Source organism: Canis lupus, chromosome X (genome assembly GCF_011100685.1).
Source record: "Canis lupus familiaris isolate Mischka breed German Shepherd chromosome X, alternate assembly UU_Cfam_GSD_1.0, whole genome shotgun sequence".
NCBI classification, from domain to species: Eukaryota; Metazoa; Chordata; class Mammalia; order Carnivora; family Canidae; genus Canis; species Canis lupus.
The window spans coordinates 15,453,326-15,479,371 of NC_049260.1; the positions used below are offsets into that span (position 1 = coordinate 15,453,326).

The 26,046-nt window shown below is 43.5% G+C and overlaps 1 protein-coding gene across 2 annotated transcripts in view; it reads right to left on the bottom strand.

Moving 5' to 3' along the window:
• The window catches only part of MAP3K15 (mitogen-activated protein kinase kinase kinase 15), a 124,296-nt gene that overhangs the window by 33,803 nt on the left and 64,447 nt on the right, over positions 1 to 26,046 (bottom strand). For both annotated transcript variants that reach the window (XM_038586989.1, XM_038586990.1), the window contains exons 8-15: positions 22,286 to 22,398; positions 21,869 to 22,028; positions 18,425 to 18,575; positions 16,917 to 17,024; positions 9,540 to 9,589; positions 7,257 to 7,352; positions 3,809 to 3,896; positions 758 to 891 (exon numbers count right to left, since the gene is read on the bottom strand). In XM_038586989.1, the coding sequence (XP_038442917.1) occupies positions 758 to 891; positions 3,809 to 3,896; positions 7,257 to 7,352; positions 9,540 to 9,589; positions 16,917 to 17,024; positions 18,425 to 18,575; positions 21,869 to 22,028; positions 22,286 to 22,398 (900 nt within the window). The remainder of the gene's footprint in view (positions 1 to 757; positions 892 to 3,808; positions 3,897 to 7,256; positions 7,353 to 9,539; positions 9,590 to 16,916; positions 17,025 to 18,424; positions 18,576 to 21,868; positions 22,029 to 22,285; positions 22,399 to 26,046) is intronic.

Here is a 26,046-nt window from a genome sequence, read left to right on the forward strand (position 1 = left end):
AGCCACAAATTTAGAAAGCGGGACAGAAACAGTCTCTAAGGTCTCCTTAGCTCTAAAATTCCCGGAAAAACTACTGGTGATGAAAAGCTGAACTACTGCAACCAGTCAAAGGAGATGGGACATGCCAGCAATTTCCCCTCAAATACAACTGTGCCACTGTATCTGGCATGAGCCTAAGAGACAGAATAGTAGACAAGGAATTCAAGAGACTGGACCCTGGTCTTGCTTCTTCATGTCCTTGGAGAAGTCATTTAATCTTTCCTAGCATTACAAGAAGCTAGAGGAGTTCATTTCAGGACTGGCCTTTCAGCTCAAATATCGTAACATAGGATCCCATTAAAAATGAAAGGCCAGGAATCCCTGGGTGGCTCAGCAGTTTAGCGCCTGCCTTTGGCCCAGGACGCGATCCTGGAGACCCGGGATCGAATCCCACGTCGGGCTCCTGGTGCATGGAGCCTGCTTCTCCCTCTGCCTATGTCTCTGCTGCTCTCTCTCTCTGTGTGTGACTATCATAAATAAATAAAAAAATTAAAAAAAAGAAAGGCCAGATGACTGAATGAGTGAATAAATGAATGGATGAATGATGAAGGGTCTTCCAGCTGCCAGAAAGCACTTGTAAACCCATTCCTAACAATTCACTGACCACCAGGATGAAGGGCTGTTTGCACGTGTGCATCGGTGTCTGGCACTGAAGGCAACATGCGGATGTCATCTGACCATGCCACTGGAGCACAGAGCTACTCTCACCCCAACTTGCCTGCTGTCTCTCTCTGGGATTTCCTTGATGGCGATTCGCACTTGGTTGCTCAGGTCTCTTCCGGCATACACGATCCCGTACGTGCCTTTCCCCAGCACGACCCTATCGCCGTTCGCATCATGCTCATACGCATACTGAAGAAGGCAAAGCAACAAGATCAAAAAGCACACCACTCCTGGTGGAGCCCCATAAGAGCCTAAACATTGTTCTGCAATTTTCAATTTATAAATAACATTATTTGAGTACCAGGCAGGTCATATTCCTTAGGTTATGTAATTTCCACTCAGTAATTACTGTCAAAGGGTAGAATTCTCATATATTTACAACATGATTTTAAGAGATGGAATTAAAAAAATTAAAAATACAGCTCATATGTAACTTAGTGGGCTCAGCTTTTGGAGATTTGGTTCCACTTTAATGCTGCAATTTAAAAAGACTTCTAAGCATGTCAAGAATCCCAAAGAGGTGCCTTCTTCTTAATCCTTCATTAGCTTCTCAGGAAACCAACCTCTTTCTACAGTCCAGAGAAGAACTGAAGGTCAATAAAATTAAAATTGTCTTAATACAAAGCATGTATGCAGGGCTTTCCCCTTTCAGGTGGACAGATCCAGCATCAAACACACCACATACATTCTACCTATAATCGCCATGGTCATTCTGTTCCCCCAATCTCATTATCAAAAGTTGTTGTACAGCTGCATTCTAGTTGGTTCTTTCCGAGGATTAAAATAAATGTAACTCTCAAAATTACATTTGAACAATACTTGCTTCCGTGGTTTCTATGCTCCGCTGTGCCTACTTCCAGAAATGCACAGAATGTGTGTGGGTCCCGTGTACTTTGAAGGATGTTCATGACACTCAAGATCACTAACAGGTGCCCATCACATCCGATTTACCCAGATATCAGCCTCTCCATACAAGGCTTCTACCTCCCACCTTTCTCGGCCTCCTCATCTGTCACCTTCAAAGTGCATCACTCAACTCATTTCCATAACAAACTTTGATTCTAAACTAAGAATTCAAGTACCTGAGTCAATTATTAAAATAAACCTTTTTGATATTTTTCTGAAAGAAACCTCAAAGACTGAATTTCAAACTAACTTGATAGTAAAAAAACTCATTAAATTATAATCAATGTGAGGACCTGAATTAGTGGCAAATCTGAATAACTGTGCAAATAAACACACGTATAATCAGGTAATAACTAGACTAGAGCGGCAGTGCCCAAAAGAGCTTGGGATTCTCACATCTGTCAGACTGCCTATTAGCAAAAAGAGAAAAAATGAGTGTTAGGATGTAGGGGAAAAAGAACCCTGGTGCACTGTTGGATGGAATGCAAATTGGTGCAGCCGCTCTAAAAAAAGTACAGAGATTCCTCAAGAATTAAAACTAGAGGGAAGCCTGGGTGACTCAGTGGTTTAGCCCCTGCCTTTAGCTCAGGGCATGTTCCTGGAGTCCCAGGATCGAGTCCCACGTCAGGCTCCCTGCATGGAGCCAGCTCCTCCCTCTGCCTGTGTCTCTGCCTCCACCACCCCCCTCTCTGTGTCTCTCTCATGAATAAATAATAAAATCTTGAAAAAAAAAAAGAATTAAAACTATAACCACCTTACGATGCAGCAATTCCAATGCTGGGTATTTACCCAAAGAAAATGAAACCGCCAATTCAAAGAGATACATGCATCCCTACTTCACTGCAGCATTATTTACAACTTCCCCTCTCAAGGGCGATCCTGAGGAATAGTTGAGAGCATCTGTACGGTGCCCAAAGCCCCACCCGGCAGAGTAAGTGTTCAATGAATGCCAGCTCTGAGAAGCCAGCCATGTGCCTAGTGCTGGGGTCCCTCGTCCTGGAGCACTGCTAGGTCTTCACAGCCCCGGCACACAGAAAGCACTTGGTCAACCTCGGTGGGAGAACCAAAGTTCGGGCTGTGCAGATGCCTTTGGGCCCCTGGAGGGGAGCAGCTGGGTCACCAGGAGTCCTCAAGGTGGGCCCATCTGAGTCCCAGGATGTCAGGGACACGCATTGCTGCTGATGGCACCTCTACCTCTCGCATTCTCATTCTTGATGCCTGGGGCCTGCTGCTCCTCCACGGTGAGGTCCGGTGAGGTCCGCCACCAGGTTCCACTGGCAGGCCCTGAGCACCCCCACCGGGTGGGACACTGCCACGGCCTCCCTCTAGGTGCTCTTCCAGACTCGGCGACTCCCTCACCTGCTGTCAGGGTGCGGGCATACTTCTTAAGGCATCGATCGCGGCATCATACACTTCTAAGGTGAGGGGCCAGTCTCCTCCCGGCCTACACCACAATATCACACATGCTGTCGGTCGCTACACACAGGTCTTGCTCCTCCCGCGGGGCTCCGGCCCTCCCTCCCCCAAGTCCTGTAGGCGCCACAGGGAGGGGAGCAGCCCAGGCAACAGCAGCAGCCCCGGGGCACAGCTCCTTCTGCTCAGGCAGGATAGAGCACAGGTCAAGGCTGCAGCAGGCACACGCTCTAGCCTCCTCTTGCCCACGGGGCACCTGGCAGAGCAGCTTGAGACCCGTGGGCTCCTGGCTCCAGCTCCATAGGCAGGCCCACCCCAGGGCCTCCCTACCTGCCCTGCTCGCTCAGAGCCCCAGGGTCCCCACTGCCAGCATCCACCTCCCCGCTGTAGCCACAAGAGAGTATTTTTATTTTTTATTTAAATTAATTAACATATAGCATTTCATTAGTTTCAGAGGTAGAGTTGTGATTCATCAGTTGCATGTAACACCCAGTACTCGTTGCATCATGTGTCCTCCTTAATGCCTATCCGCCCCCCCAGTTACCCCATTCCCCCCACACACACCCCTCCCCTCCAGCAACCCTCAGTTTGTTTCCTGTGGTTAAGAGTATTTTTAAATATAAAGGATTTTCACACACAAAAATGGGACATTTTCTTTAAGCATCGAAGATACAATCGAACTCCAATAAAAAAATATACATATAAAAATATTTGTAATGGAAAAAAATAAATTAAAAAAAGATAGAAGAAGTAATTTTTTCCATGTTGTAGGTCTTCAGTGACTCACCTCTAAGGTGTCTCCATCGGTGTCCCCCTCCAGCTCCATTGTACTGCGCGCTGCATTGCTTATCATCTCTTTAACCAAAGAGCAAAACCTAGAACAGCAAATGTCACAAAGATGCTAATTATCATCACTCATGTTCCCTAGCTTTAACTTATTAAACTGTGATTAAATATACATCAAGTTTTTACAAGTTCATGGAACAATCTACTCCTTGATTCACACAGCACTTTAATGGTTATCTCATCTAGTTCAAATACTCCTGTGATACTTGAATCCCCTTCTATATACAGTGGCTCCACTAACTGGTTGGTCAACTGAGGCTTGAATATCTCTAGTGACAGGGAACTCATTACCTCAGAAGGTTGCTCATTCTGTGGACAACTCAATGAGAAGTGCTTTATTTACACTGAACTGAGACTTCATTCATGTCGGTCCCATCCATGGACTGCTTAGAATTAATCCCTCTTCTACATAATAGCCCATTAGAAATGTACACAATTTTATTAAATCCCTGTCAATCTTTCCTCCTTGTTCCTTCAATGTTTCCTCCAGGAGTTGTTTTTAAGTCACTCCACTAACAGGCAATTGTTGAAAGGTGTCCCTGTCTTACTCAAGTCTGGCGGTATGACCAGTGTTCCCAAGATGATCTCATTAGTGCTAAGGAGAGTGGGACTCCCACCCCTCATGCTGTAGACACTCTTGTTCTAAGTGCAAAATAAGGTCTTGTAGATGGAGGGTGTAGGGAGGAAACGTAGAAGGTGGCCTCATCATTCTGTTGACATAGATTAAGCTTACTATCAACTGTTACCCGCAGGTCTTTCTCACAAATGCTGCTGGGCCACATTAGCTATCTTAGACTTGTGTAGCTGTTTCTTTACATACAAGTGATTTGACTGACAAAATTTTTATTCAATGCAGGGTGGCAGGGAAGAGTACTGTACATCTGAAGATAATTCCCATAAAACGTTAAAATGGTCTTTTCTTTAATCCCATCCCACCTTTGCTTCTAATCTTTGAAAGCTGGGAAACACAACAGTCAGGAGACATGTGGTATGAACTCACCAAAGTAACTAAAATTCACAAGACATTACCACTCGTTGCTAAAAATGTGAAGTGAAATCCTCACACTCTGCTGGTGGAAATATAAAGTAATGACTTCAAAATCAAAATCAACCAGAGGCCTAAATATAAGAGCTAAAACTCTAAGAAGAAAACAAACACCATAGAAAACCTTGGGTCAGGAAAACCCTTCTTAGGTGATCCCAAAACCACAAATGACCAAAGAAAAAACAAATTGAACTGCATCAAAATGTTAATCAACGGTGAACCAAAACCCACAGAGGACAGAGAAGTTATGTTCAAATCACACATCTGATGAAGGACTTGTATCCAGAATATATAAAGAATTCTCAAAAACATTTACAAAAATACAAATGACCCCTTTAAAAATAGGCAGTTTGGAGAAGCCTGGTAAACACTACTTTTTATCAGGTGAGCCAAGTTAATTTCACCAGTAACAAGATACTATATAGATCCTGATATAATGCATGAAAAGGACAGGACATCACTTCTGTGCTATTCCTTCCTAAAATGCATGACACTAATGCAATCATGAGGAAAGAGCAAACAAACCCCAACAGATGGGCTACACCAGATCAATTGCCTGTACTCTTTGAAAGCACTGAGTCAAGACAAAGAGGCACTTATGAAGATAAATGAGGACTACACAGATATGACCCTTAAATGTAACATGATCCTGGACTGGATGGCAAGACAGAGAAAAAAATCTTGTGTTTTGCTGTAAAGGACATTAGTTGGACAGTAAATAAAATGTGGCTAAGGTTTGTAGATTACAGAGCCATATCAATCGTAATTTCCTGATAACTGTGCTGTGATTATGTAAGTGAATCTTGTTTTTAGGAAATATGCACACAAGTAGTGAGAGGTAATGAAGCATTATGTCTACAACTCACTCAGCAGTTCAGAACAAAAATAATCATGAGTATGGAGTGAAGGTAAAACAAATGTGGTAAAGGGTTAACACTGGGGAATTCTGGGTGAACTATATATGGAAATTCTTTGTACTGTTTTTCTCAAATTTTTTATTCATTAAAAAATTTTGTTTTTAAATTTTAAGTAGGCTCCACACCCAACATAGGGCTTGGACTCACGACCCTGAGATTAAGAGTCGCATGCTCTACAGACTGAGCCAGCCAAGTGACCCTCTGAAACCTCCTTGTAGTTCTGAATATTTTTCAAAATAAAAGGTTAAAAAATTTTTTTAATTGGGTGAAGGATTTGAGCAGAGAGTTCTCCAAAGAAAATATATAAATGGCCAGTAAGCTTACGAAAAGATGCTCAGTATCATCAGTCATCAGGGAAATGCAGATCAAAACCACAATCATACTCTACCTAACACCCACCAAGATGTCTAGAATTACAAGGATACACAATAACGCGTGCAGCAAGGATGCGGAGAAATTAGAACCTTCATAATCTGCTGATGACAATGTAAAATCTGATCACAGTCTGGCAGCTCCTCAAGGGTTAAACACAGAGTTATGTAAGACCCAGTAATTTAGCTCCAAGGAAATGAAAACTCAGGTCCACACAAAAAGTGGCAAGTGAATGTCCTTAGTAGCATTATTTATGATAGCTAACAAGTGGAAACAACTCATATCTTTCAAGTTAACAAATAAATCAAGTATGTCCATACAATGGAAGAGTGATGAGCCGCAAAAAGAATGAAGTGCTGATACGATGGTACGGCATAGCCAAACCATTTTTTTTTTAAGGATTTTATTTATTTATTTGACAGAGCGAGCAAGCAAGTAAGCACAAGCAGGAGGAGGGGCAGAGGGAGAAGGAGAAGCAGACTCCTCACTGAGCAGGATGCAGGACTCGATCCCAGGATCCTGGGATCATGACCTAAGCCAAAGGCAGTAACTTAATTGACTGAGCCACCCAGGCACCCCAGCATAGATGAGCCTTGACAACATTATAATAACTAAAAAAATATCAGACACAAAAGACCACATATGATATGATTCCATTTATATGAAATGTCAAGAACAGGCAAATCCACAGAGAATGAGAGAGAGAGAAGATTCATTTTTGCACAAGGAAGGGGTTGGGGGGATTAGGTTGAGGGAAAATGGGGAGTAACTGGTAATGGACACTAGGTTTCTTTTGAAGATCATGAAAATATTCTAAAGTTAGATTGGGTGATGGTTGCAAAACTGTGAATAAACTGAAAAAAGACTGAACAACACTTTAAATGGGCAGACTGCATGGTATGTGAATTATACCTCAGTGAAATTGTAAAAGTAACTTTCTGTAAGTTAAAATTTCAGGAAAGGCAGTGCATCTAATAAATATTCTCCCAACAAAGATCCTTCAAAACTTATTTGCCATAATTAGATCACAAACACCTGAATCAGCTGTAACTCACCTACTACACTGGTCTTCAGTGGAAAAGTAGATTTGAAAGTCATCAGAATTATCAAGGACATAAAGAAAACAACACCGTTCATCAAACTTGGATATGCTGTAAAATTGGAAAAACATAAGAAACCTTATTATTTTTAAGTTATGATGTCACTTTTACATTTTTGAGAAAAATCTAGTCCTAGATTTTCTTCCATTTTACAAATTTGCAAGATTTATTAATGTTTTAGTAAATACTCTCCAAATTTGACTTCTATTTCCCTACCAAATTTAAATAGCAGGGACATTTATCTTGCATATGTTTGAGTTTGTATTCATCAAATGACTTTTGTATGTATCGAGAACTTACCATTAGATACAGCGCTAAGCAAAGCATAGAACAGCAAGAACGCAAAATAAATACGGTCTCTCTCCCTCAAGAGTTTATCATTTCACACACAAGCCGGGAAACTTATTTGTGAAATAATGTATTATGGCATCTTAAGGAACTTCTAGACTTGAAAAATAACAGGACACAGAATTTGGGGCCACACAAGGAAGGTAGAAATCTATGTGGCATCTTAGCTCAAGAAAGGCCTTTACATGTTATCTGGTCCATTTCCACCTAAGGTCAGGATCTGACTCTACAGCATCTCACTCAATGTTCTGCTTTCCTGGACATAACCAGTGACAGAAAATCACCATACTCCATCTGCTGATGGATTTCACTGCTAGAAAGTTCTTTACCTACACTGGGCCAAAGCCTACACGATGGCCTTCATTTTGCCAGGCAGCACTATGGAAAAGCCTAAATTCTCTTCAAACAAATGATGCTACTTTATGTTTCTCTAAGTCATCTCTCCCTGAGAGTCAAAGCTTCTTTAGCCATTCTTTTTGTGTCAGGGATTACATGACAAATACGGAGTTGAAACAGCAATAGTACAGGGTGATTTAAAAATACTTAAAACAAGGCTATGCATAAGTTTCGGAAACCAATTTGTAAATGAACTATCACTGTTAGTTGGGTAGCACTGGGAATGTTCAACACGTGCTCTTTATAGCATATTGGTCCTAGGGTCTGATTCACCCCTAGCCCTTTGCACATCCCTGATGATGGCTGAATGGCAGCAAGAGGCAGCTCTAAGAGGAGGCACAAACAAAAGGTTCTTGACTATATATTCTCATATCACTTAGTTTCTGGAGTAGTAAGTTTTTGAAAATGTTCAAGACTTTGAATTATATTTTTAAGCAGTATTACTCAAATACTACTGTTCTTAAATTATTTCCCTCCCTTTGACATGACAAAAATATTATTCTAATTTTTTTTTAATTTTTACTTATTTATGATAGTCAGAGAGAGAGAGAGAGAGAGAGAGAGAGAGAGAGAGAGAGAGAGAGAGAGAGAGAGGGAGGCAGAGGGAGAAGCAGGCTCCATGCACCGGGAGCCTGACGTGGGATTCGATCCCGGGTCTCCAGGATCGCGCCCTGGACCAAAGGCAGGCGCCAAACCACTGCGCCACCCAGGGATCCCTTATTCTAATTTAAATAGTGCTGTGCCTAGGACAGGATCATACTATGTCTGGAGGTAACAGGGGATTCATTCAGAAGCCTGTGGTCTTCCAATCAGATAAAGGACATACAGTTCTCATCTGAGCCCTTCATGTAATGGAAACTATGAAGAAACAGAGTCCTGAAGAGGCTAAGTGATTTTGTCAAGGTTAAACAATGAAAGAAAGATTAGAACTCACATCTGCTTCAGAGCTGCTCCTATTCTTGGATGTGCTGGCAGGGTAAAGCTCAGAGTGTAGCCACAAGGGTCACCAAATGGTCACTACCCCGATCCAAAGAGCAAGCACCATAGCTCTCCTTGGATTACACCATATGCTCCCCCAACTGATAACAACAATGCCCCCGGCTCCATTACTCTACTCAGGAGACCCCAACCATGTGTCATTACCGTAACTCCTTCAGTCAGTGGGATTCTGGGGTTCCCTGAGCACTTGAACATCAATGGCTCAGAGAAGAAACACTTTGTCTTCTGTATTTTTTTTAAAAAAAGTTTGAGACAAGAGAGTTTAGTCTATTGGATACCAAAAAAAAGCTTCTTTGTCACAACAAGCCAAGAAGCCCTTACTAGTAGCACACGAACAAGCTCAGGCAGGGTCACAAAAGAGAACATAGTCTATTTTGAATTATGTTAAAAATGAGAATATCACATATTATAAACAAGTGGAAACATTAAAGTAATAAAACACTGCCATCATTATTTGTATTAGAACAATAATGCCATTTTCCCTTATGTTCTTACCTTATTCCCCTAATGGAAGAAGCTGTAAAATTCCATTCATGAATTTGTTTCTGCAGGTTTTAAAGACAAAAGTCAGTAGAGCTTGATTTTTTTTCCATGCCAAAAAAACTTTTGATTTCATTCTCTGGTCAATTACTTCTGCTATTTTACTTTCAATAGAGATTTAGGAGTTAGAGCAATATATTTTATATAACTTGGAAGACCAAAAACATTTTTTCCTCTTTTTTTTTTTTAAAGATTTTATTTATTTGAGAGAGTGAGCTCAAGCAGGGGAGGGGGAGTGGCAGGCAGAGGGAGAGGGAGGAGCACTCCCCACTGAGCAGGGAGCCTGATGTGGGGCTCCATCCCAACCTGAGCCAAAGACAGACGCTTAACCAACTGAGCCACCCAGGCACCCCCAGAAACATTTTCTAACGTATTGCAAAAAGTCATTTGTATCTTTAATCCAGTTTAGAGCAAAAGATATGAATTTGAAACAGAATAAGCACAGAGTAAGCACCACTGAATGGACTTTCATCTTCTGTCAACATATCAGGAAAACTCTAAAATGAGTTTGGGGACAGCCCACCCAAGTTGGTGACCTCTGAAAATGTTTGCAGAAGAATGTGGCAGACAACAATGTTCTCCCATCTTTCTTTTTTCTCCCTGGGCACACAGCTAGCATACATTTCCCAGCCTCCCCTGCAGTTGGGTGGGGCCGCAAGAAGAGTTTTGATCAATGGGATGTGAGGAAGAATGATGTGTACCAACTGTGGGTGTGGTTCATAATAACCTCAGCAATCCTCTATTCCACTATGAGAGGGAATGGGGACCCTGCCAACTTGGGTATGACACAAGGCATAAACTTTGATCATGTTAAGACATTGATATTTGGGGGCTATTTGTTTCAGCAGATCGCTTTCCATAACTAACACAAAGACTAACCTGGATTTCAATCTGTACAAGATGCATTTTTAAAGATAACTGTTTCCTTCCTCCACCACTACTGCCTGTACTTAACAAATGCTGCACAAAGCTAAGCCTCAGAAGAGTGATCCGAGGTACAATACCAATATGTCACAATAAGAGAAAATCATTCAAAATAAGGAAACACATTTGGCTGGCCCAAAGAATGTCCTAACTGACCAGCTAAGCATCCCCCTCCCCCAGAGAAATGTGAGAGCCAGAAGACTGGGCATATGGCATAGGAGAACAGCCACGAGCATCTGGGTGACGAGTTTCCTGCCATCCTAGAGGAACGACAACAGGATGTGGGAGGATGGTCCTCAATGGGAGAAGGTCCACTTGACCATGTTAAGTACCTGCTATGTGCCAGGCAAGGTACCAGCACTGAGGACATAACAAAGAACAAAGCCCCTGCCCCCATGGGGCTTATATTCGCATGAGAGAGAACAAATTAAGTAGTAACTGAACAGCATGACAGAGGACGAAAAGCCAAAGAGAGCCGGGAAGGGCATTCAGGTGGGGCAGGGGTCATGATGTTAAACTGGGTGCTCCAAGAAGGCATCTCTGAGGACTCTTCAGCAGAAGGCTAAGGCAGGTGAAGGAGTGAGACTTGCAGATATAGTCCTGGGCTGAAGGGAAAAGGCATGTCCCCAGGGCATGTCTGGGGACCAGCAGAGAGGGAGTAGGAGAGGAGGTTGGAGAGCTCATGAGGAAGATCACACGGGGCCTTGGAGACCATCACCAGGCTCCCAGATTCTACTCTGTAGAAGATGAGGTGAGGGCCGTGAGAGATAGAAGCATACATCAACATGGAAGCCCCCACCTGGGACCCAACTGTGTACAAAGACTGAGGGTATTTCAGAGGAGTTGTGTTCAAAGTCAGTGAAAGGCAGCCGTGGTGGAGAGCAGGAGCCTGCTTCTGGATTCGGGTACAGAAACATGAACCAGGGCAGATTTCAGAGCACCTTGTCCAAGTCACCTATAGGCAAGAAGCTGCATGTATATAAAGAGCTTGGCCACAGGAGCTTTCAAAGTGTCCCCAGATGGAAGGTTTACCCCACAGCATAGCTTTAGGGAACTTCCTGATTTAGGAGGAAGATTTGCAGGTTAAGAAGTAAACAACACAGACTCCCGTCTTTCCCTTTATATCACAGTCAATGGGCATTTGTGTGTGTGTGTGGGGGGGGAACCTGCTTTGTAGATACTATGGATATAAAAACATATAAGTCATACTTGAGTTTGCAAAGCACTTGGGGAGAAGTTCTCAAAAAGTGATCAAAGAGCAATGGGAAATACTGTGGACACAATATAGGCAAGAAAGCAGCCTAATTCAGTGAAAGGGGAGGAAAGGTAGTTAGAGACGCCGCCGCACAAGTTAGGGCTTGGATGACTGGAAGAAGAAATCGCATGGAGTAAGGAGGTCAGAAGAGCACACGTAGGACTCCGCAGGGCCAGCTCAGGGGACGAGAGGGTAGGATTACAGGGACTTCACACTCCATAAGAGAGCATGAGTTTGCATCTGTAAAGCCATGAGATTCAGTCATGGTTTTGGGGAAGAACAAGAGGACCAGAACAAGTGTTTTAAAATTATTAAACTTCTGAATTGAAGTATACCATATGTTCAGAAAAGGGCACAGTGATCATCGCAGTAAATTTTCACAAAATGAAGACTCGCTGTAGCCAGTTTCTAAATGAAGAGACAGAACAGGAACAGCAGCCCAGAAGCTTCCCTCATAAACCCCCACGCGCCTAGTCATCCAAAGGTGGAAACAGCAACCGCTATTCTGATTTCTACCACCACGGAGAGTTTTGCCTGCCCTGCAATAACATGTAAATGAAATCGTCAAGTCCACACTCCCTTGCATCTGCAGGTGGGGTTTTTCGTGAAACGCCTGGTGGTGGAAGTCAGGACTGCCCATCCGGTTTCTGATCTGCTGTCCTGGAGGGTCAACTGGCACAGAGTCCTCCATCATGACTGCGGTGGCTGTCTTCTCCCGGCAGGCAGCGACCTCACCCTTTCTGAGAATGGCTATTTTACTACATCTAAATCATGAGGAAATGGACTTGAGACTGTAGCTTTCCATGTCAGGGTCAGAAGCCTCCAGTAAGAGTGCACTGGAAGCAGAGCCAGGGTGGGCTACAGAGCAATGGGCCAGGAGGCTAGAGGCAGGGGCATGTCTCCAGGGTCCCCTGGGTGCCAACTCAGCATTTTCCCTCCTGGTCCTAGAGTGTGTGCCTCTGGGGAGGCATCTTGGGGGTCTGTGACAATTTTGTAGACTTTTTATGCGCTTCTCCTGTTGCTAACATAAGCAGAAAAAGCAGTAACAATAACAGCTTTTCCTAACAAGCAGCCCTAGCTGTGTGCTCAGTGGCAGGGGCTACTGGATGCCTGTTGGCGACTCCAGGGCACAGGAGCTGCTGAGGGTACAAGGTTGTGTATGTCCCTGCCCTGCACAGCCTACTCACACTGTTGTGCTGGGGGCACCTGGAGCCAGCTTAGGAAGGCCAACCATGCACATCTCCTCCTAACCCCAAGTTGGGGCATCCACTGGAGGTTGCTTGAAACTGGCCATGGTGGGAACAGTACTGGAGGAACCAGCAAACATTACACGTCCCCATGCTGCTTGTTAAACATATACCAGCAGAAGTTTCTGAATCCTTGGCTAACAAACCAGAACTTAACCTACTCTTACAGCAGTGCAGCATGTAAGTGAACACGCACATGCATGTGATCTCCCTCACCAGCCACAGCCCACCAGGAAAAAATGTAACATTGTGTAGAGAAATGTCATCTCACTCCAGACAAATCTGCTTGCTTTCACGATCTGCAGAATTTCAAAAATGTAAATGAAGGCTAAAGCAAAAGCTTCCTCTCAAAGCAAAAAAGGCAATTTCTATTTCCCTCAGACGTTTGTTCTGACAACTATGAGCACTTGTACAAAACATTTCATCAGTCAATGAAAACTAGCATTTGCTGCTTCTACCATTCTTTTCCATTTCTTATTATGGACTATGTTCAAAGTAACACATTTACAACTAGGGAGATAGTATATGTACCCATGGGAATGTCCATTAAGGGCAGCAAGCACTGTAGGATTCAATACAATGGACAAAGTTTATAGAATTCCACAAGCCCAAAGACATTTGGCTCCAAAAGTTTGAAGAGTCCACTTGAATAGGATTAGTTCTTTCCTCAAGTACTGGTCAAAACATGAGGAGTTGAGTACGTACATCAATGGAATGGTCAGGTTACAGATCAGAATTTTGAAAATCCTCTCCTATCACAGTGGCATCAATGACACAAGAAAATCATCAAGGCTTGCTTCTAATACAAGAATTCCAACATCGAAAGCATGGGACCTGGAGGGGGGCGCAAGGGGGCAGAAGCCAGGCTTTGGGGTTGGAGGGTGTCTGCTGATATTCTCTTCCTTGACCATGCTGGTCACGCAGGTGTGTTCAATTGGCAAACATCCATCGAACTATACATTTATGACTGATAGACTTTTTCAGTGTGTATACTTCCATAAAAGGTTAAAAACAGCCAAAGAGGTAAATTTAATAGAGAACATATTCATTCTTCAAAGGAGATCTGTTTGAACACCATGTGTAAATTTTATTGTGGTTTTTCTTTTGCACTCAAATATTTAATTAATACACACAGTACAGCAAAGCAAACAAAAAAACCCAAGCACGCATTCAGGCAGCTCATCTTCACTAATGGCTGAGTCTGATGAATAAGAAGGCTGCTTCTCTGTTAAATATTAGACAAAGTTACTGGCTTATACCTGTAATGTTTGGATCTCTGCAAACCAGCTGTTGAAGCCCTAACCCCAAGTGTGCCAGGATTCTGAGATAGGGCCTTGGGGAGGCAATCAGGTCATGAGGATGGAGCGCCCACGATGGGATTAGTGCCCTTATTAAAAGAGACACAAGGGAAATACCTCCCCATCATCTGGGGGCACACAAGATGACAGCCTATTGTGACCTGGGCGAGAGGGCCCTCACCAAAACCTGACCACACTGGTATCCCACCCTGGGACTCCCAGCCTCCAGAACTGGGAGAAAGAAATATCTACTGTTTAAGCCCCCAATTCATGGTATCCTGTTACACAACTCAAGATTTCAAGTCTATTTCTTTTTTTTTATATACCTTTACTGAGGTATAATAGACGAAGACCTGCACAAATTTCATGTGCATAATCTAAGAAGTTTCAGACACTCATGGAACCATCACCACAATCAAGGTAATGGCCAGATCCAACATCTCCCCAAGTGTCCTTGGTCCCTTGGTCTTTGTTTTGTGTGTGTGTGTGGGGGGGGTGGCGGGCAGGTAAGGACACATGAGATTCACTCTTTTAACAAATTCTGAAGTGCACAATGGCATACTAGTAACTATAGGGGCCATGGTGTACAGCACACATCGGCAACTTGTTCATCCAGCAGAAGTCAGACCTTGTACTCCCTGAACAATGGGGGGGGGGTGCTGTGTTAGGACTATTTCTGATAAGGAATTTCTTATATGATTCTGGCCCTCTGCTTATTCTCCAATGTTGCATTTCATTTTTGAAGATATGGTCTATATTTGCCTGATTAAGACATAATTGCTCACTCTCTTATATCCAGGAAAAAAAATCCTTCTTTGCCAGGTTAATGGCAGACATCTCCTCACACTCCATGAAAACATACAAAGCAAATAGATCTACCTAGTGAATGCACTTGCCAAAGGTGCTAGATTACTAGAAATGTTTTATTAAAGAAAGAAGCTGAAGAAGTACTTCAGACACACACAGACAAAAACATAGTTACTACCACAGACACCAGGCACGGCCCAGTGTTTCTGTGACCTCTTTAAGTGGGCACTTAAAGTGTTCCCTCTCCAGTATCATTGGTGTCAATATAAATTGAAGTGGTACAAACCTGACAGGAGCTTTCAAATTTTATTTATCTTTAGTATCTATCAAATTTCTTTTTTTTTTAAAAGATTTTATTTATTTATTCATGAGAGAGACACACACACACACACACAGAGAGAGGCAGAGATGCAGGCAGAGGGAGAAGCAGGCTCCATGCAGGGAGCCCAATGTGGGACTCAATTCCAGGTCTCCGGGATCACGCCCTGAGCCAAAGGCAGACACTCAATGGCTGAGCCACCCAGGCATCCCTTTCTTTTTCTTTTTTAAAGATCTTAGAGAGTCAATGGGGGCAGGGTCAGAGATGGAGGGACACAGACAATCTCAAGAAGACTTCCTGCTGAGTGCAGAGCCTGATCCCAGGATCCCAAGATCACGACATGAGCTGAAACCAAGAGTCAGACTCTCAACTGACTGAGCCACCCAAGTGCCCCATAGCTATCAACTTTTAAACAAAGGTAGTCTTAAATCTAGCAGTTCCGTTTTGGGGAATCTCTGCCCCTGAAACAATCTATGGGAGCATGTAGGGTGCAACCACCAGGATGGGCACTGACCTCCTATCTATCATTGGCTAGAGTGCATGGGTGAGCCTGGAATGTGCACTGCAGGCAGGTAGGAAAATAAATTATGGTTCATCCATACTTGGAAAGGTATCACCATGATATGAGAATATAGGGAATATTACAATTAAAAACATCAGGTGGATGGATCACTGTGTGCTATCTGAAAAACTATGATGTAAGAATCAATCAAAACATCAAGTTGCAAAATAATATACACTGTATGATCTCACTTTTTTTTTGTATGATCTCACTTTAATGAAAATGCTTCTATCTCTCTCTCCACACACACACACACACACACACACACACACACACACACACACAATGTTTGCATGCATACACCCACCTACACATACATAAGGGAGTTTAGAGAATGGTAAAGATGGATATCCACCAAGTCACTGGGGAGGGGAATGGGAAGGAGGTTTGGGGGATCTGGAGGGACTTTCCCCATTACTCCTCATGGTTTAACTTGTTTTTTTTTTTAGATTTTATTTATTTATTTGACAGAGATAGATAGAGAGAGAGAGAGTGCACAAGCAGGAGGAATGGCAGAGAGAGAGGGAAAAGCAGGCTCCCTGCAGAGCAGGGACTCTGACTTGGGACTTGATCTCAGGACCCTGGAATCATGACCTGAGCCAAAGGTAGAGGCTTATCTGGTTGAGCCACCCTAGGCACCCTTAACTTCTTTTCTCAACAAGCCTGTATTCATTCACATAAATATACACACATTCATTCATACACACAGATACACAAATATATAATATAAACATATATAAAATGGGAAAACCAGCGTCCTCTCTCCCATCTGTAATTATACTCTCATACACTCCTGGACCTTACAAGTCAGTCACAGGTGCCTGTTCTTTCAAGTACTACAACAAAGACTCTCTTACTTGAACACTGAATTTGTGACGACACAACAGAGAATAAAGAGAGCTGTGATTTTTTTTTCTTACCATTTCTGTGGGTGAGACATGCCACAGAGAAACTGTCTTCTCCTCAGCCTCATTATTTATAGAGACATACGAAGGCTGGTAGACTTTGGTTGGTTCTATCACCAGCACCTAAAAGAACAGATTTCTGTGACACACAGGAACATACCACAGACAGGTCACTCTGCCCAGTGAGCAAGTAGAAAGTGCCTATATTCCACAAGTATTTGAGTCTGTGTGCCAACATTGCTCTAGGGCCCATGGACACCAGTCATGACAGAAGTCCCCTCCTCACATGGGAGTCCATGCTCTGATGGGGCAGATAAGAAATACACACATAGGGATATGGAATATGGTCACATAGGCAGCTCTGAGTCAAGTACAACAGAATAAAGGTGTATGCGGGGTCACTTTAGCCAGGGTGGCCAAGAAAGGCCTGCTCAAGAAGGTGACAGAAGAAACAGGGAAGCAACAGTTTTTGAGAGAAATGAAGGAAACTGGATGATCTGCAGGTAGGTTCCCAAGTCTGTAAAAAATACAAGAGGACTTATGCTAAGTGAGGTGACATTCCATCAGTAATGTTTTATTGCTGGGGGTCAGGGAGGGAGGGAAGGGGAGGAAGAGAGGAGAGAGGGAGAGAGGAAGAGAATGAATGAATGAATTTCCAAAGCAAGTAAAACAACATATTTAAGGTCGCTAAATCTGGGTAGAGATTACACAAGTGTCTGTTCCATTATTTTTTTGTACCTTTCAATAAGTTTGAAATATTTCATAATTAAAAGATTTTCAAACTTCTTACCCAAGAACAAAATCATTATCATAATCATTTCAAACAACTTAATCTCCATTAGAAGTTTAATGAAATTCCTCAACATGGCACGTTCACAAAATCTCATGGCATAAATATGAAATATAATGATCTGAAGCTCAATATCTAGGGTGCTTAGATATCTTAAGACTCCTTGTAAGGTGGTCGTCTAAATTTGACACAAAAAGCTAATCGCCATTTTGCTTTCCAATAATATTTTAAAAATTAACTAGTGTCATTGGAGGCAAACCAAAGCTCAACAGCAAACAGCACCAAGTTACAAAATTTTACTATTATTCTTGCACTGATTTAGAACAGGGTTCCCCCACTATGGCACTGCTGACATTTGGGGCTGAGTATTTCTGTGCTGGGGGAGGGGCTAACCCATGCACTGTGGGTGGCTGGCAGCACCCCTGGCCCTCACCCCACTAACTGCCAGGAGCAAAACCTTCCTTGCAGTTGTGTCAACCGAAAATGTCTCCAGATACTGTCAAATGTCTGCCAAGAGACAAAATGACTCTCAGTTGAGACACTATTTTAGAGGTCATAGCCGACTTTTTCTAGTGAGTTGATCGATCAACTGGCTGATTCTACAGAAGACTGATGGGTATCTAATATTTTCAATTACTCTAAGGTTTTTCTACGTTTCAGAGTACTCAATAATTAGCACCAATCCCCAGTTTCTTTTATTCTATCTGAAAGAAATGGATTTAGCATGACTTACTGGAAATCTGAGTCCATTAGGAGCTTCATTTGTTGCCTCGAAAATCATATCTAACCAGAAGTTAAGCCGTTCTTGCCTGGGTGAATGTTCAGTAATGGATTTCTTGAAGCGCTGAATTAATAACAAGTTCTGAACTAATGACCTGAGGTACCTGGAAAAATCAAGAGCACCAATAAATTAGATTCTTCAAGAAATGGAATCAATTCTACTCCCTTTAAAAAAGGTTTCCCAAAAGCTTCATTTACTTAAAATCATATTGTGTAATGAGTGCTTCTTTATCATTTGGCAGCCACAGACTTAATTAAAAGAAATCCAAAGAGCGGTCAAAATAAGTCTGTCCAACAAAATCATACAATATGGCTTTTTACCAACATTGGGTTAATGGTATTCAAAGTGTGGACACTGGCAAACATTTGCTAACTTGTCTTAAAAACAAAAACATGCAGTTTGAAATTCAAACCAATTACAAAATGGCAAACTCATGGTCTTTTTAAACTTAACCTTTTTATTATTAAGTGATTATAGATTTATATATAGTCGTAAGAAACAATACAGAGAGATCTCATGTACCCTTGGCCCGATTTGTACCAATGATGATAGCTGATAAAATTCTAGAATAAGATCACAAGTAGGATATTGAATGGATACAGTTAAGATAAAAAATACTTTCACTGTCACAAGGATCCTTCCCGTCTCCCTTCTACAGTCATACCATTTCCCTTCCATCCCTCCTCTTCTTCTTGACCTCTGCCAGTCACCAATGTGAAACTCATTGTATTTTTTAAATTAGATCTGACCAGGTAGATTTTGAAGTTATGAGATCTTCAATCTCACCACATCTTTACTGGTCACATCCTCTCTGGTAGTGAATGCAGATGGTTGAGTTGAAAGCATCAGAGTATTATTTTGTCCTTTGAGGACCAAGTCTGGAGCTGCCCTGGGAAGGCAGATCAGCTTGACTCAGACTGACTTGCTTGGGTACTGTGCACTGAACAATGACCTCAGTAGGCCTGGGTTGTCTAAACTCTATACATTCCAAAGAAAGGTCTGGCCCTTGACTGGCTTTTGGAACATCATCTTTGAGTCCTTGGGCTATTCAGTCTGGTAAGAATGTTTCTGTTTATCGGGGGCCTTGGGCCACACCACCTAGTCCATCCTAACAATAGGACTCAAGGTGGGGGCCTTGGGCCATGCTATATCAGTGTCCTCTCCAGAGGGGCTGGGGACTCGGTGACTAAGGTCAACCACATGGATGCTCCATACCTGTACAACCGACAGCCCCCTCATAAAACCCTGGACACCAAGCCTTGGTGAGCCTCCCTGGTTGTCAATACTTTGTGTGTGCTGCCATCCATAGTTGTGGAGAGAAATCGGCACTGTGTAAGTCACCCCACTGGGCGCGGACAGCAGGACTCTGGTGCCTGGCCTCTTCCAGACTCTACCCTGTATGCCTTGTGCTTCTGCTGACTTCTGTCTGTATATACGTGTATTGTAATAAATCTTAAACCTGAGTACAACAGCCATTCTGAGTCCTATGAGTTCTTCTAGTGAATCATGAACCCCGGGGCAGGTCTTGGGGCTACGATATTAGGTGCCCACACTGTCAGCCAGGGTAGGTGCGGATGCACTGAGAATGCACCAAGGCTCAGCTGTCACCTCTGTGGAGTCCGCTCTGTCTGGATCAGGTGCAGCAGAGCACCTGAAAAGTTCTGGAAAAAGCAGCTGCTCCAGGAGGGCTAGAGGCTCTGCCTGCCTCCCTGTTCGTGCAGCCTCAGAAAGACTTCCAAGATGTTGATATGGTTTGGGGATCACATTTGGGTCTTTCAGACTGACTGGGAAGAAATGGGGTTCAACTGAAAATGACTACAGACATTCTGACCCCTGTGAGTCCAGACTGTCCTACTGAGCTGGGCAAGAACAGGGGGCAGATGAAAGTGGATCATTAAACGTAAAAAATTTTAAATTATGCATGTAATCCAAATGCATTTTAGACAAATTAGAAAAATGAAGATAAAAAAGATTTAAAACTTCTCATAAGGCTATGTCTCTGAGAGAACCACTGTCACCCTTTTGGAGCGAACCCCTCATTCAATGATTACACAGATACTGGGACACCTGCGTGGCTCAGTGGTTGCACATCTGCCTTCAGCTCAGGGCACGATCCCGGAGTTCCGGGATCGAGTCCCACATCAGGCTCCCTGCGAGGAGCCGGCTTCTCCCTCTGCCTATGTCTCTGCCTTTCTGTGTCTCTCATGAATGATAAATAAATCTTAAAAAAATAATTACACAGATATCTAGTGAGCACCTATTATGAGACCACAGGAATCAATGACAGAATGATGATTCTCATGGAGCTTCACATCAACTGGCAAGTCAGCTATTGCCCACCCCTCGCAATAACTCAGACTTTACTCTGAGTTACATACCGAACACCACTTTTTAATGAAAAGGAAGTCCACAGAGAACAGTGGTTCTCAAAGCATGATTTCCCAGACCAGCAGCAGACTGTCAGCTGTAGATGCAAATTCTCAGGCCCCTTCCTAGACCTTTGGAACCAGATATCCTAAGGGTGGGCACAGCAATCTGTGTTTTTTTTTTTAAGATTTTATTTATTTATTCACGAGAGACACAGAGAGAGAGAGAAAGAGGGGCAGAGACACAGGCAGAGGGAGAAGCAGGCTCCATGCAGGGAGCCTCCATGCAGGGAGACTCCAGGATCACACCCTGGGCCGAAGGCAGGCACTAAACTGCTGAGCCTCCGAGGGATCCCCCAACAATCTGTGTTTTAATCAACATAGCGGATTCAGATACACAAACAACTTTGAGAACCGCTGATCGAGAACAATATACCCTGCCGTTGGCTTTTCTTATTCTGGGATATCCATGAACACATGTCCATGTTTCCCAGTGTTCTTTCTTGCACGTTTTAATGGCTACATAATGGGCTAACCTGTGGCCACTGCTGTGCCACCATGTTTTTGACCGTATCTTGGTTTTTTTGTGATGCACATTGTGCACATTTGTGATGCACATTGCTTTCTTGGTGTGCTTTTAGCTCTACTACCCACTTTTTCACAAATACATGCTAGTACCAAAGAATGTTTTGTTCTCAATGACTGAGATGACCTGAAGAAATTAATAAGATTGAAAGTCTCATCTTGGAGATAGAGCACACAGGGACATATTCCATACATGTATGTGCCAGTGGGTCTGTCCTTCCCTCCCATCACATAAAACCAAGTGTGCCTGCGGAGCTGTTTTTGCTTCCATTACATTGTTTATGTTAATGAAGAAGTCAGAAAGACAAACACAGCAAGTGTTATTGTCTTTTGCAATTTAGCCACTTTCCCCTTCAGAATAAGATCAGATATTGAGAGAAGTGAGGACCCCCCGCCACACACACACACACACACACACACACACACACACACACACACGACTCACCAAACTGGAGGTCTCAGTTTGAACAACCTCTCTGCCGCCTGGACCGCCTTCCCGATATCATTGGCCAACACACCGACGGTGACAAACTGACCCACATCCCAGTAATTGCTCATTTTCTCCAAGCTCCCTTTCCTTCCCAACAAACTGTTCAGCCGGACACCTGAAGGATTTGAATTTTAATGAAGTTATGAAAAATCTTTCTAGCTTCTCTCCTATTATGCAAGCCTTTAGAGAGAGGAAATAGCATACACTTTATTTTTTTTTTTGCATGCACTTTATTTTGGCTGCTGTCTCAGGTGTGCTATCAGAGAATAACTGTTACCTGTGAAATAAAATGCTAGTTATTTGAAGATAATTTTTAATGCTGAATTGGGGTGACCAAAGCCTATCAACTCCTGTGATCATAAATAGCTTTACCTATCTTCCTTAGTTCCATGGAAGTTTCAAATTGTTGTCCAGCAACTATCAGCAGAACTGCCAGGTTAATTCCTGAATAGAGAGATGACTGGAGCTCAAAGCCTTTGCGGTACCTGTAATGAAAGACCCACCAGATTACTATCATGGTACAAGGAAAAAATGGTAAGTAATGGCACAAGCCAACCTTCTCATGAACTCTTCTTTAAAAATGTCATAACACTAAGTAGTTAAAAAAAACTGATGAGGAAAATTTTTTAAAGATTTATTTGACAGAGAAAGAGAGAGAGAGAGAGAGAGAGAGAGAGAACACAAGTACAAGCAGGGGGAGAAGCAGAGGGAGAGGGAGAAGCAGCCTCCCTGCTGAGCAGGGAGCCCAGTACAGAGCTCAATTCCAGGACCCTGGGATCATGACCTGAGCGGAAGGCAGACACTTAACTGACTGAGCCAGTCAGGTGCCCCAGGTTTTTATATATATATAAAAATTTATATATTTTTATGATTTTATATATAAAATAACTGTATGAAATAAATTAAAGTATACAAAAGAAATTTAAAACCTTTTATAACTCTACCCCCATAAAGCAGACCACAACTGGATGTCCAAATCTCATCTTAAAAGTTAGACTCCATTTGTACACAGAGCATTTTTCATTACATAGGAATTCCATCAATTGTAGGCTATTACTCTGCAGGCTGTTTGCTTTTATCACAAAATGGAGTCAGTTTTTCCTGTAGGAAGCAGTGTTGCCAGAATCCTGGACTCTAGATTACTCTGCAAATAGTGGCATAAAGTGAGAGAAAGAGCAGAGATCTATTCCACTAGGATAAAGAACAATTTCTGAAACAGAGAATACCATTTTAGTACCAGAAGTTTAGAGAGTGCCATTTTAATTCTCTTTTTTCTTTACATAGAAAGCTTCTTTCCCTTCCATGAGTGGGTAGGAATATTATGGATGGGGAAAAAAAGAATTTGATCAATGAAGTAATGACAATGAAATGTCTTTAAGTGGCACTGTTCATACCAAAGGCTTGTAAACCAGGAGGAATTTGATCACTCACATGACAACAAGAGAATTAAACACCAACAAAATATTTATTGTGGAAGGGAGAACCTATCCTATAAGTCAGTTAAAATTTAGTTTTATGAACTTTGGGGCAGTACATGAGCACACTTCAGATGGACAGGAGGGACCAACTAACACTAAGAAAGTTGTTTCAACCCCAGCCAACAAAATTCCAATAAAATTGAACCCTATCCCAAATGTTTTGGGGATTTTCAAAATCATATCTTATGGTATTTGATTCCTCCCCTGCCACGTTCTTTTACTATCAAAAGTCATCTGAGCAGAGGGTGGGCTTCACTCTGCCTCTCATCTGCCCAGCTTAGGTGTAGACAAAATTTGAGCATGCAGTCAGGACTGAAGTTCCAGGTTTGCCTCTCACAGCCCCCTGCCTCCCTGGGTCACATGGTCCAGCTCAGTACCAGACAGCCTGGCTGAGACGATCCCAAGGTCTCACCAAAGCTAATGTACCAGAAAGACTAAGCTTCATTTGCCCTTGGACCCCCCACTTCCTTAAGTGGATGGAGAAAGGCTCCTAAGACTTTCTTCAAGGAGCCACAGGCAGTCATCTCCTGACTCGGGGGCTGAATTCTTGGCCACTGTGGTGGCAACACAGCTTCCTGTTTTGGCTCTACCCAACATTAATTCCCCTTCAATGCCCTGAGTGACTCCTATCGCAATAGTACATCAGGTACTACTGGGAATTTACTAAGAATAAAATGGGGTCCCTGCCCTCCACAAACCCACACTGCGGTGGAGGTAATAAGATCCCCACACAAGCCGGTACAATTAGGGAAAATACTAATGTTGAGTAGGATAAGTATCCTTACACCACACAAATCCAAGTCTAGAGGGACCCACAGATGGTATGTGGGGCCATCTCTAGAAGCTTGAGCGATGGTATGAAGATGGATAGATGTGCAGCAGCAGTGATTTGGAAAGGAAATACCCAACACAGAAAAAGGCAAAAGCAGAGACGGGAGCCTATGGAACACCCAGGAAAATTCGGTTCAGTTGGATATGTTTCAGGTAGTGGGGAACAGGGCTCAGGGTGGGTTGGAGAAAGTCTGCAGAGCACATAGAATGGTAATCTAAGAGTTTGAATTTTTATTTAATAAGGAACGGAGAGCCGCTGTGGGTGGGTCTCTGAGCTTTAAGAAGAAAAAGGAATGGTGGTTCAATAGATGAAGAATAGACTCTAGAGACACCAAGCAGAGAGCATGCTTGGGATACTGTGAAAACATTCCCGGCAAGAGAGTGGAGGGCAGGGGAAAGGCACCAAGCAGGGTGGAAGTGGTAAGAGAGAGGGAAGATGCAGAGAAGGGTTAGAATTGGGACCTGACCATGTGTGTGTATGGGGGGGGGGGATAAGTGAGTGAAAATTCTCAAACATTAACAAAAAGTCTAAGCGTAGGAGGCTGAAAGATGGTAGTAAGAAAGCAAGACACTGGAGGCCATCCTAGCATGGAGAGCAGAAGGGAACTTTAGCCTCGGACATCCTGCATCTTACAGAGCAGCTCCGCCCCAGGTGGAACAAACAAGGGGGTGGTGGGGCCAAAGCTTCAGACACAGGTTGGGCTGGAGACCGGCTCAGGTTCCCAAAGTGTGGGTGTGAGGGGGATCACCAGGGAAGAGAGTGGATGGAGAGATGAGGGGAGAGGACAGAGCAGGATGGAGCCAGAGGAGGACAGGGGAAGGGGAAGCAGCTAGAATGGAGAGTGGAGCAGCCATGTCAAGAGCTCTTGTGACAGAAACAGATGAGGTAGGCTGTTGGCTCCACCTTCCACCTACGTCCAGGCTCTGCTATCTCCCCATTTTCATCACCACCACTCTGGCTCCATCAGCTCTTCCCTGCATTACTGTGGTCGTCTCCTCACTGTTCCCTGCTTCTGCCCTTGCCCCTGTGGTAGATTATTTAATTGCCACAGATCCTCCTCATCTCATGAGATGCGTGCCTCTGTCACTGCCCCTGCCCATGGCCGGAGTCCATTTCTCCACACCCTTGAATCGTTAATCATGCGATACACTTGTGATGTGACCCAGAGCATGTGGTGGAACCAACCTTGTGTGAGTTCCAGAGCCTAAGCCTAAGAGGCTTTTGCAGCTTCTACCTTCATGTTCTCAGAATGCTGCCCACCGCGTAAGAAACCTGGTCTGGCAGGATTAGACCCACAGGCAGAGCATGGAGGCACACTACCAACACCCAGCACCAGCCACCAAATGTGTGTGAGGTCATCTTGGACCTTCCAGTCCTGCTGAGCCTTCAGCTGACCTCATTTTTAGGAGTGAGCCCAGCAGTTTAAGATGGAACCAGCCAAGCAGCAGCCTGGCCAATCCACAGAATCATGAAAAATGAGAAGTTTTTAAGCCACTAAGTTTTGGACTTGTTCATTATGCAGCAAACAATAGCTAATACACCCCCGGAAATGTATTCTTTGCTGAACAGCGAGGGCACGCTGGTGAAAATGCACATCGGATCTCGTCACTGCTCCGCTCAGAGCACTCCGATGTTATATCATTGCACTCAGAGTCAAAGGGTCTTCTCCTCTCCTGTTTCCTGCTGCTCTCTGCTTGCTCACACCTCACCATCCTTGAACATGCCCAGCAAGCTTCCCCTCTGGGTTTTGGCCCCTGCTGGCCCCTACTCCCAAAAACACTTTCCCCACAGTTTTCTCCAAGGCTCATCTCACCACCCTCACA